A 12436-nucleotide genomic window follows, 5' to 3' on the forward strand; every position below is an offset into this window, starting at 1 on the left:
CACTGGACTGGGATCTTAGCGGAATGTCAAATGCTGGACAAGCAAAACAGCTTACCTACTCTGAATGTTCATGTAAGCAGGGACCTGGGGGCATCTATTTTTGAGAGACCAGGTTTTGTGTTGATATGCACCTGCTTGTTAACAGAGAGACAGCAAAAAGATATTGAATTATTACAGTACACGCAAAAAGGAACCTACGGCATGAAACAAAAGTACAATAGGCTTTGTCTTGAGTTAAGCAAACTAAAAAGTACAGTTATTTTAAGTGTTATCACACATTATGGCATTTGTAATCCAATGAACTTCTTTTGTAGGAGTTTGTAAGAGTCACATAATAGTCATGAAGTGACATTAAACCTCCAGACCAACTATTCTTTATGATTCACTGATCAGCCATAACATTAAACCCACCTCCTTGTTTCTACACACACTGTCCATTTTATCGGCTCCATTTACCATATAGAAGCACTTTGTAGTTCTACAATTACCGACTGTAGTCCATCTGTTTCTCTGCATGCTTTGTTAGCCCTCTTTCATGCTGTTCTTCAATGGTCAGGACTCTCCCAGGACCACTATACAGTAGGTATTATTTGGGTGGTGGATCATTCTCAGCACTGCAGTGACACCGACATGGTGGTGTGTTAGAGTGTGTTGTGCTGGTATGAGTGGATCAGACACAGCAATGCTGACTGAACACCTCACTGTCACTGCTGGACGGAGAATATTCCACCAACCAAAAATATCCAGCCAACAGCGCCCCATAGGCAGTGTCCTTTGACTACTGATGAAGGTCTAGAAGATGACCAACTAAAACAGCAGCAATAGATGACCGATCGTCTCTGACTTTACATCTACAAGGTGGACCAACTAGGTAGCAGTGTCTAATAGAGTGGACAGTAAGTGGACACGTATTTAAAAACTCCAGCAGCACTGCTGTGTCTGATCCACTCATACCAGCACAACACACACTAACACACCACCACCATGTCAGTGTCACTGCAGTGCTGAGAATGATCCACCACCTAAATAATACCTGCTCTGTGGTGGTCCTGTGGGGGTCCTGACCATTGAAGGGTAAAAGCAGATTAAAAAAGTATGTAGAGAAACAGATGGACTACAGTCAGTAATTGTAGAACTACAAAGTACTGATAAAATAGACAGTGAGTGTAGAAACAAGGAGGTGGCTTTAATGTTATGGCTGATCAGTATATGATAGTAAGGTTTACTATCTGGGACCCATGACTTTTCAGTTTACCTGAAATAGATATTTTAATTATTATTATTACCAAATATATATTTATTTAAACACAAATGCTATTATGATCTTCTATAGTATGACCCCCTCCTAGTTCAGATACATTCACCGAGCAACCCCACTGACCAGTAATTAGGGTGGTGGATCATTTTTAGCATTGCAATGACACATGGTGTATACCAGGTGCAGCAGTGTTGTTGGGATTTTTAACATACTGTTTAAACGTACTTGTCTTTATTATGAACACACAGCCAGTTAGCACTGATTGTAGGTGTACATTTAGAGGCTAGAGCTATTATTTATTATTTCTTTAGTTTCTGATCACAGAATACTGTTGGCTTTATATATTTGCCAACAGTTATATAAGTATTCTGCTCCCAGAATTGACATGACGATATTTAAAAATCACAAAAACACTGTACAGAGTTACATTAGCTAACAGTCAGTAATTATTGTACACCTACAAAGGTAATCTGAATGCTAGGTGTAGCTTATAAAATAAACAATGAATGTACATTCTAGATAGGAAGATCTTTTTTTTATTCTTTACTGCATTATTTATCAGGTTTTCTTGCTCTTTTGCTTTGAATATGATCAGATATAATCAGACATTTCAAGCTATGTCATTTCATACCCATGAATGTATTACAGTGACCATAAAACATTAGAACTGTCTGGTCAGCTGTCTTGTCTTGCCGATATACAGTCAAATGAACACAGTGTTTATGACACATTAGGTAAAATGTTATGAAAAGCTTTTAATTAACAGTTGGAAGTGATGGTGCACTTTTAAAACATGCTGGTTTGTCTCACAAAGAAAAACTGCAGGGGAAAAATCTCTTACCCTGCTTATATTCTGAGTCTAGTGACAGTCTGCGTCTCACTGCTGCATTTGTGCTCTCCTCAGCATAGCCTGGGTACATTCCAAACCTCCCTGTCAAGCCAGGAAAGCAATACATTATTACTCAATTACTTAAAAGGGTTACTACCCAGACAGCACAATTTAGCTTCCCAAGTATGCCAGACAGTATTCAAAGAGCAGTGCACCATGCTACAGTCGCTTCTAAGCAGCTTCGTGTAGGCTGATTATCAGTCTTCGGACAGCTGTTCAGTTTAGCTTAAACCTTTAATCCTATTGTGGGTCTCTGACCGGTTTAATAGCAAACATGATCCCAACAAGGTGTCATCTGCATTACAATTCTCAAAATGAACAAAATCAGCATTTCAGCTCAGATAGGCTTCAAGAAAATAAAATGATATCAATTATTACTAATTATTGCAAAGGCTATGATTCAAACATTTTTGATGATTGTTGTCCGTCTTATTTTCTGTTTTGTACATCTATATGCAAGCATTCATTTCTAAACAGAGCTTAAATAGAGACAAACGTTATTAAACTACAGTTATTAGGTTGTTCAGTAAAATTTAATAAAGCAAAACTGAAATGGAAAAGGTTTAGAGTAAATAGTCACATAACCTACATCAGGACTTCAAAGATAATACAAAATACTTCATTTTCTATATTTTCTAATTCTTTTTTTATTTTACTGTTGGTAATTTATTCTGTAGCTGTTATCGTTTTGTATTGTATTGTATTCTAAATAAATATCAGAAATCCAACAAAAATTCTTTATTAATTTTTTTTATGCATTTTCTCCTCTTTTCTCCAGATTTTTAGCGTTAAATTTTTACCCAATTGCATTATGCAATTATTGCATTATGTGGCTCTCCGACTGCATCTTTTTACCTGCACAAGGCGAGTTTATATGCGGATCAGCTATGTGCACGGAGAGCCACACCCTGATCGCATTATCCCTCAACTCTGTGCAGACGCCATCAATCAGCCAGCAGAGGTCGTAATTGCGTCAGTTATGAGGTCCCTATCCGACTTTTCCCTTCCTGTATGAACAACAAGCCAATTGTTGTTCATACAGCCGCCCAGCCGGATGGCAGAGCTGAATTTCGAACTAACAAGTTCGAAATGTCAGCTCTGGTTTGCTAGCGTGTTTTACCACTGTGTCACCTGAGCGGCTATTAAAATCATATTTTAATTTTTTTTAGTAGAATTTTACTGATTCCATCAAATTCTACTTTTGTCCAATTCATATTTATTCGTAATCTAATCAAGTTCCTTGTATTCTATATAATTTCATTCTTAGTAGTTATGTTCAATTTTAATTTTGATTTATTGTATATAAATAGAAATGTATTTTTTAAGTATAATTTTTTTTAATCTGTTTTCTTAGTAACGTAACTGGTGCAGTGTCAAAATGCACTAGGCCACTACAGCCAGGGTTTGAATGTCTGCTGTTTTTTTTAAATTAAAAATAAAAAAATTTATGTATGATTATGTATGATTTAAATACAGTATGATAGAGTAGTGCAATATGTTTTTTATATCGAATTATATTACAGTAATAATAAAACAAGATTCTGTTGTTAACCAGCGGTTTTACTTGAGGTCAGAATTCCTTATGGGGTCGCCTAGCTTGCAGATTGGGTTGTTGACTTTTTACATAACTGGAAATATGAAGTTCTATTCAAATAAATCTAACTTGGTAATTTTTTTTATAACCAACGTTTATAATCTTTTTTATAACCTACCCCTAACCTAACCCTAACCCTAGACTTTTTACATAACTGGAAATATGAAGTTCTATTCAAATAAATCTAACTTTATAATTTTTTTTACAACCAACGTTTATAATTTTTTTTTATAACCTAACCCTAACCCTAACCCTAGACTTTTTACATAACTGGAAATATGAAGTTCTATCCAAATAAATGTAACTGGATAATTTTTTTTACAACCAACGTTTATATTTTTTTTTATATAACCTAACCCTAACCCTAGACTTTTTACATAACTGGAAATATGAAGTTCTATCCAAATAAATCAAAATGGATAATTTTTTTTTTTAATAACCAACGGTTTTGTATATCCCAAATTTAATTGGATTAAGCTATTAGGCTCATTTGGAGATCTTCTTACACTCATAACACTCATATTTTCTCTATCCGCTGATAGTTTGGGGCTAATAATTTAGCTAACATTACACAGAATATGCACTAGCTTCTAATTTCTTACATCTAAAATTAAAATCTAATGCGATAAGAAGTGAGATTGTGGTGTCATTTTAAGCTGTTAAAATAGGGTCACTGAAAAACGCTTGATGACCACTGCTGTAATCACTGTTACCATGAAGCCTTTCTCTGACCATCAGACTTCTGCCAGTTATCTGCATTGTGTTCTCTGTAAAAGTGGACTGGTCAACCTGAAACACATAAGAATCCATCAGTATTCCCACAAACATGCCAAAATATTGCTAATTTGCTCTGACCGTATAAAATATCATTGTGTTAATGCCATACAGAGTTGTGGAAAACCTCCTCCACCAGCTGCTGGATGATTTTGCAGGGTGGGGGCAGGGATAAAGCTTTACAGTGGGATTCACAAACTTCCAGAATGGTACTGAGATTCACTCGCCGATGGGCTGCATCCTCACACATACTCAGCAGGAGGCAGTTCAGAGAGTCACTCAGCTGAATGGGCTGCACAATAAAACAAATTATTTACAGATATGTGGTCACAAATTAAAATATATAGCATGTTTACAATGAGTACCAAAAGTCTGAAACACTAGTTGAAAGGATTCTTTTTTACACTTTTTTAAAAATGTAATAAACTGTTCTAATTGCAAATTATACAATCAGCATAACAATTTGAGTAAAAAGTAAAAGTTTCACATTAATTTATAGAACTTTTTAGTATTATGTATGTATACTCGAGCTGGACTTTACAGGTTTGTGCCAAATACACAGATCAGCAATAACATTAAAACCACCTCCTTCTTTCTACACTTATTGTCCATTTTATCAGCTTCACTTACCATATAGAAGCACTTTGTAGTTCTACAATTACTGACTGTAGTCCATCTGTTTCTCCGCATGCTTTGTTAGCCCCCTTTCATACTGGTCTTCAATGGTCAGGACTCTCCCAGGACCACTACAGAGTAGGTATTATTTTGGTGGTGGATCATTCTCAGCACTGCAGTGACACAGACATGGTGGTGGTGTGTTAGTGTGTGTTGTGCTGGTATGAGTGGATCAGACACAGCAGCACTGATGGAGTTTTTAAATACCTCACTGTCACTGCTGGACTGAGAATAGTCCACCAACCAAAAATATCCAGCCAACAGCGCCCCGAGGGCAGCGTCCTGTGACCACTGATGAAGGTCTAGAAGATGACCAACTCAAACAGCAGCAATAGATGAGCGATCGTCTCTGACTTTACATCTACAAGGTGGACAAACTAGGTAGGAGTGTCTAATAGAGTGGACACAGTATTTAAAAACACACCACCACCATGTCATTGTCACTGCAGTGCTGAGAATGATCCACCACCTTAATAATACCTGCTCTGTGGTGGTCCTGCAGGGGTCCTGACCATTGAAGAACAGGGTGAAAGCAGGCTTAAAAGATATGTAGAGAAATAGATGGACTACAGTCAGTAATTGTAGAACTTAAAAGTGCTCCTATATGGTAAGTGGAGCTGATAAAATGGACAGTGAGTGTAGAAACAAGGAGGTGGTTTTAATGTTATGGCTGATCAGTGTATAATAGTCCATGTTAACCAGAAATAATTTAACAAAATTTCAAAGAGTATCATGTAATGTTACTGGATGCTTGGCTTTCTCTGTCTTTACATAAACCTTTAAATTCTTAATGGGGTTTAGGACAGCTACATGTAAAGGAAAGTCCATAACATCACAGCATGACTCCTTGATTGAAGTAGCTGTTGGAAAGCTTTAAGGTTTTAGATTTGTAAAAGCATCGTATCAAATTTGTGGCCTCAGACTTTTGGTCTCCACTAAATCAGTTTAGCTGTACTAACCTGATGCTGAGGAATGTGATAGTCAACTGACCAATAGAGAGCCATCCCAAGAGAGTATACAATCATCTAAAAAAAAAGAAAAAGTATTTAAGGTGACTCTCTGGAGTATCATTCTCAATGTATTATTATAATGGACAGTAATAACATAAAGACATATGTATATAATTTTGCTAGTTTTTAAGTTACCTTTATACACAATTCACAAAATTAAAAGAAGCTGTCCTCTTATTTAAGGGTCGCTACAGCAAATCATTCTGGTCCACATATTGGTTCCCAGCACCTAAATGTGCTAGTGAGGCAATGTAGGGGCAATGTAGCCTAGTGGTTAAGGAACCGGACCAGTAATCAGAAGGTCGCTGGTCCAAGCCTCACAGCTGCCAGGTTGCTGCTGTTGGGCCCTTGAGCAAGGCCCTTAACCCTCAATTGCTCAGAATATATACTGTACTGTAAGTCGCTTTGGATAAGGGCGTCTGCTAAATGCCAAAAATTTTAACATAAATGTTAATGAGCCAGCACATTTTATTGCTGCCACCCAAGCTCCCCTGTGGCACCACTTTGAATTTGTGAATTTGGCTATTTTAGCCACAAGTATCACTAACAAGTATATGGCCATTCATGATCTTTAGACCTGGGTAATACTGAAGATCATAGTGACCTTCTTTATGGAATTTCATAGTATGACATTTTTTTCAACATGTGAGTTATTCTGCCCGCCTAGTGATGCTCCAGTCAAATGTAGAGGCTAGAAGTAGAGAAGTGAAAACATTTAGGAGCAACAAAAGTTGTATAGAGGAAATAATGCATTATTGTGGTTGCATCCCTCACAGTGTCCATATGAAGCATCTGCACAAGAACCGTTCATCAGCAGCTGTAGCTGTAGACTGGTCAGAGTGTCCATGCTAAACTTTGGTTACGTGAGAATCAAAAGTAGACAATGGAATAATAAAGGATGGCCTGGTGTGATGAATTATGATTCTTTGTGCATCTTGTAGACCCCCAAGACAGTGATAGCCTAGTGGGTAGCCTAGTTTGGCAAGCCTAGCTAGGGTAGTCTAGCTTGACAAAGACAAAAAGACAAAAGCTTCCCCCTTATTTAAAGGTCACCACAGCGGATCATTCTGGTGCGCATATTGGTTCCCACTGTCCAAATGCACCACTAAGACTTGATCACTGGAAATCAGCAAAAGTGGGCCAGCACATTTTACAGCTGCCACTCAAGCTCCCCTGTGGCACCACCTTGAATTAGCAAATTTGGCTATTTTAGCCACTAATACTACTAACAAATATATGGCCATTCATGGTCTTTAGACAAACTCTGGCAGAGGAATGGATATTACTGAATTAATGTTAGTAAAGTAATGTTAATGGAATTTCATAGAATTACGTTTTTTCAACATGTGCGTTTCAAACTATTCTGCCCGCCTAGTGATGCTCCAGTCAAATGTAGATGCTAGAAGTAGAGAAGTGAAAACATTTAGGAGCAACAAGAGTTGTACAGAGGACATAATGCATTATTGAGGATGCATCTGCACAAGAACTGTTCATCAGAAGCTGTAGCTGTAGACTGGTCAGAGTGTCCATGCTAAACCCTGAGAACATGAGCATCAGAAGTAGACCATGCAACAATGAAAGAAGATTGTCTGGTCTGATGAGTCATGATTTCTTGTGTATCTTGTACATCCTTAAGACAGTGATAGCCTAGTGGGTAGAGCCGTGGATCAGAGATGGGGACTCGAGTCTGGTTCCCACCAGTCGCACACACAGCGACTTCAGATTCGACTCGAACTCGCAATAAATGACTTGTGGAAAACAATAGTCAGCAACATTAGTTATGTGTGACAATTATAAATATATATATATGATCCAACATCATTCTGATCATGTCATTTTCTGCTCTCCAATAACGCTTTGGCCGTCTTAACCCGCAACGCACGCAATGTTCCCACCAGTCGCACACACAGCGACTTCAGATTCGACTCGAACTCGCAATAAATGACTTGTGGAAAACAATAGTCAGCAACATTAGTTATGTGTGACAATTATAAATATATATATATGATCCAACATCATTCTGATCATGTCATTTTCTGCTCTCCAATAACGCTTTGGCCGTCTTAACCCGCAACGCACGCAATGTTCCCACCAGTCGCACACAATTATAAATATATATATATGATCCAACATCATTCTGATCATGTCATTTTCTGCTCTCCAATAACGAACTCGAACTCGCAATAAATGACTTGTGGAAAACAATAGTCAGCAACATTAGTTATGTGTGACAATTATAAATATATATATATGATCCAACATCATTCTGATCATGTCATTTTCTGCTCTCCAATAACGCTTTGGCCGTCTTAACCCGCAACGCACGCAATGTTCCCACCAGTCGCACACACAGCGACTTCAGATTCGACTCGAACTCGCAATAAATGACTTGTGGAAAACAATAGTCAGCAACATTAGTTATGTGTGACAATTATAAATATATATATATGATCCAACATCATTCTGATCATGTCATTTTCTGCTCTCCAATAACGCTTTGGCCGTCTTAACCCGCAACGCACGCAATGGCTAAATGTTCCAGCCAGCTTCCGCCATAGTGATAAAGTGTTGCTCCCTACTCCATACTTTGAAAATGGTGGAATACGTAGTGCACTTCACAGTAACAGCTAATGTGAATGAAACGCTCCTACAGAATTGGCGATAATGATTGAAAAAACCGCTTTCTGAACCAATCAGAATTTTTAGTAAGAAATGCTGTTATTTGCATGTATTGCAGCGTCACACAGATGATTGTCAATGAAACGCTTGATCTAACGAGGTAGTGTTTTACTTCACAACCAGGAAAAGTTTGAAGGTTTTTAATTATAAGAACATTTACAAAATAACAGATTCTTTTCATATAAATATAATAGCATCTGGAACAACAAGCTAAGGTAAGCAGTGGTTTTGAATATTTTGCTGTGTTTTGGATTTTGGCCGCTGTGCTGCAAACAAGACGTCAGTTTAAGCTTTTAACTGGTACCTAGGAAAGTAAAGGCACTAAGTAAAACGGCAAAAATACAGTCGCTAATCTGTTGTTGTTTTTTATCTGAACTTAGATATTGTTTGTTTATTTCTACGCTACATTTCCATTATATGTTTTGTGTATATTATACTCGTGACTTGACTCGGACTCTAGCCTAAAGACTCGTGACTTGACTCGGACTCTAGCCTAAAGACTCGTGACTCGACTCTGACTCGTATTTTGTGACTTGTGAACATCTCTGCCGTGGATTAGCACAGGTTGTGGGTTTGAATCCCAGCTCTGCCATGTAGCCACTGTTGAGCCCTTGAGCAACCCTCTAAATATATTTTATTGTGCTGTACACATGTGTATGTATATATGACAAGGTTGTTAAATCTGGCCTAGATTATCTTGTCAGTTGGATGGCGGGCTGCATGAGCATGGCTTCCCAAGGGAAGAAGTGGTACCAGGATGGAGTATAGGAAGAAGGCAAACTGGCAACATACAGGACTTAAATGATCCGCTGTTAATGATTTGTTGCCAGATGCCACACAGTAATATGGTGAGTAGGGGCTCATGACTTTACTATGTAGTGCTGTTTTTATAGAGAGAAATTAGTGACAAATTGAAATGTGTATGATATGACTGATATGTGTATATTTAGTAGTTTTAGTAATAATGACTTATTATTACTATTTTGAAACAATAATAGTCCAAATAGTAATTATGCCAACCCTTGCAAGCAATTATAAAGATGAGTTGTGAGGAGTAAATTATTATTGAGAACTCCCACTTAAAACAACTTTATGTAATAGAACCCATACTGACCTTCTCCATGGCCAGTTTGGTGCACGTGGCTCTGCCCTGCAGCATCTCTGGTGCAGTAAATGCACAGGCATCATCTTTCATTGCACAGTTTTTAAAAGCTAGTGAGCCACTTGCAGACAAGAGCAGTGACATAGGAGTTATGATGTTGCAGATGTTGCTGTGGCCTAAATAAAGCATACTCACTCAACACATAACATAACACAGCATGAATAGACATTTGCAACTGGTGTCCATGGTGTGACTATGTACTTTACCTTTGCAGGATAGATCGAGCAGTGTTTCGACAGAGGCAAGCAGAAGAACCCAGACCTCATCCTCCTCGAGAGGTCGTCCTCTGGCCTCCAGCACTTCAGCCAGGGTGACAAATGTGCTGCTCATCCTTTCTGAACACTGGACACACTTCTGGATGTGCCAAATCTAGTTCACTGAGTAAAGGCATATAGAGGGTGAGACAGAAAAAGAAGAATAAGAACCAGGCATCATCAGCATAACAAAGACTACAAAGTGTGTGTGACTACAAAGTAGCTAAAGTGTAAGCATTTCTGTGTTTTTATATCAAACTTACATCAAAGAAAGCACTGATGATATATCTCAGACTCTCAAACTCACAAACTTTACTTCACAAATTGCTGAATGCATTTTAGTAGTTAAAATTTTCCCACAGGCTGCACGGTGGCTCGGTGGGTAGCACTGTCGCCTCACAGCAAGAAGGTCCTGGGTTCGATCCCCAGGCGGGGCGGTCCGGGTCCTTTCTGTGCGGAGTTTGCATGTTGTCCCCGTGTCTGCGTGGGTTTTCTCTGGGAGCTCAGGTTTCCTCCCACAGTCCAAAAAAATATATTTATATATACATATATATATATATATATGTGTGTGTCTGCCCTGCGATGGACTGGCACCCCCCGTCCAGGGTGGTACTGTGTGCCTTGCACCCATTGAAAAGCTGGGATAGGCTACAGCAACCAACCCATAGGCAAACACCTAAAGAACTGCAGGCCAATGTACATGATTCTGTAATGAGAAGAGTTGCAAGGAGCTAACCACTGCTGATCAAAACAAAGATTTTCTTTTTCTTTTCTGTCTGCATTTGCTGAAAAAAACATCTAGATAACCCCCAAACATTTGTGATAATATTCTGTGGACTGATTAGTCAGATGTGGAACATTTTGGAAGACATGGGTCCCATGGTGGTAGTGTGATGGTCTGTGGCTGCTTTGCAGTATTGGTCCATTCATTCTGATCCCTATCAGAAAATCCTTACGGAGAATGTCTGTGCGTCAGTTTGTGCCCAAAGGTTTAAGCGCAGTTGAGTTATGTAAAGAGAAATGTTCTGGCGAGACCGTATATTGACAGTTCATGCTCACAAACCCTCAAATGTAGCTCAATTACAACAATTCTGCAAAGAAAAGTGGACCAACATTCCCCCACAGTGATATAAAAGACTCATTGCAAGTTATCGCAAACATTTGATAGACTTACTACGTTCAAGGGTGACCCAACAAGTAATTAGATTTAGGGACAATGATTTTTTAACATGGGTGATATAGGTTTTTAAGAAATCTTAATGATCAATACATGGAATGATCTTTTAAAAGCTGCATTTTTATTTACTGGTGTCTTTATTTTCTTTTAAAATTAGTTGGAATTTCTGAAATATTTAAATAAGGCAATACCTTTTCACAGCACTGTAAAATATTATATATAATACTTGTGCTGTCCTTAAGTTACTTAATATATTATACATAATGATTTATTGTACATTTATAATGTATATACTTTTGCACGCTTTTGTGTTTTTCCACACTTTACACTGAAATGCTTTAAGTAATTTGTAAGTATTAACAGTACCATTTCTCTTTAATCTTTATTTGACAGTTTGATTTGTAGTTAGACAGTGAATTGATTGTACAAAACTGTAGACTAAGAGAAATAACAGTTATGGTCAGTTAGCCAGTGAGTTGCTGTGTTTAATACCACTGCACATTTTATTCAGTTTAGTTTTTTATACAGTATATGTAAATATACTGCTATTAATTATACATCACTCCAAAAGTTACTGTTTACTGTAAATTCACTAGGGTATCAGACACAGTAAGTTGTTTCCATTTGTATAAAAATTCACCTTTAGTAAAGATTTGGAGAAACCAACTCACTATCAGGTAACATACGTATAGCTTTAAACTTATTTACAGTGAATAGATCTTGAGAGAAACAACAATTCTCAAAACATAACATGGTTTTTAAGCATAACAGTTTTTGTTCAAATGTAGTCAAATTGTTTAACTAATTTAAAAAGACTTTACCTTTTTGCACTGCATGTCTATTGAAGTTATCTTGGTGATGTTTATAGTGAACAGGTCTTCAAGTCTTAATCCTTAGTTTCGTTTACTTTCTGTTACCAAGCACACACACATACACATGCACACACACACACACACACACACAT

General features: G+C 37.7%; 1 protein-coding gene across 1 annotated transcript in view; it reads right to left on the bottom strand.

The window, feature by feature from the left end:
* Positions 1-10371, bottom strand: part of ptpn20 (protein tyrosine phosphatase non-receptor type 20) — a 53913-nt gene extending 43542 nt beyond the window's left edge. Inside the window, exons 1-7 of the mRNA XM_062996166.1 lie at positions 10248-10371; positions 9994-10157; positions 6150-6215; positions 4628-4807; positions 4455-4530; positions 2100-2189; positions 56-131 (exon numbers count right to left, since the gene is read on the bottom strand). Coding sequence (XP_062852236.1) covers positions 56-131; positions 2100-2189; positions 4455-4530; positions 4628-4807; positions 6150-6215; positions 9994-10157; positions 10248-10371 — 776 coding nt within the window. The remainder of the gene's footprint in view (positions 1-55; positions 132-2099; positions 2190-4454; positions 4531-4627; positions 4808-6149; positions 6216-9993; positions 10158-10247) is intronic.
* Positions 10372-12436: the final 2065 nt, after the last annotated feature.

The sequence above is a fragment of the Trichomycterus rosablanca genome, chromosome 5, assembly GCF_030014385.1.
Source record: "Trichomycterus rosablanca isolate fTriRos1 chromosome 5, fTriRos1.hap1, whole genome shotgun sequence".
NCBI classification, from domain to species: Eukaryota; Metazoa; Chordata; class Actinopteri; order Siluriformes; family Trichomycteridae; genus Trichomycterus; species Trichomycterus rosablanca.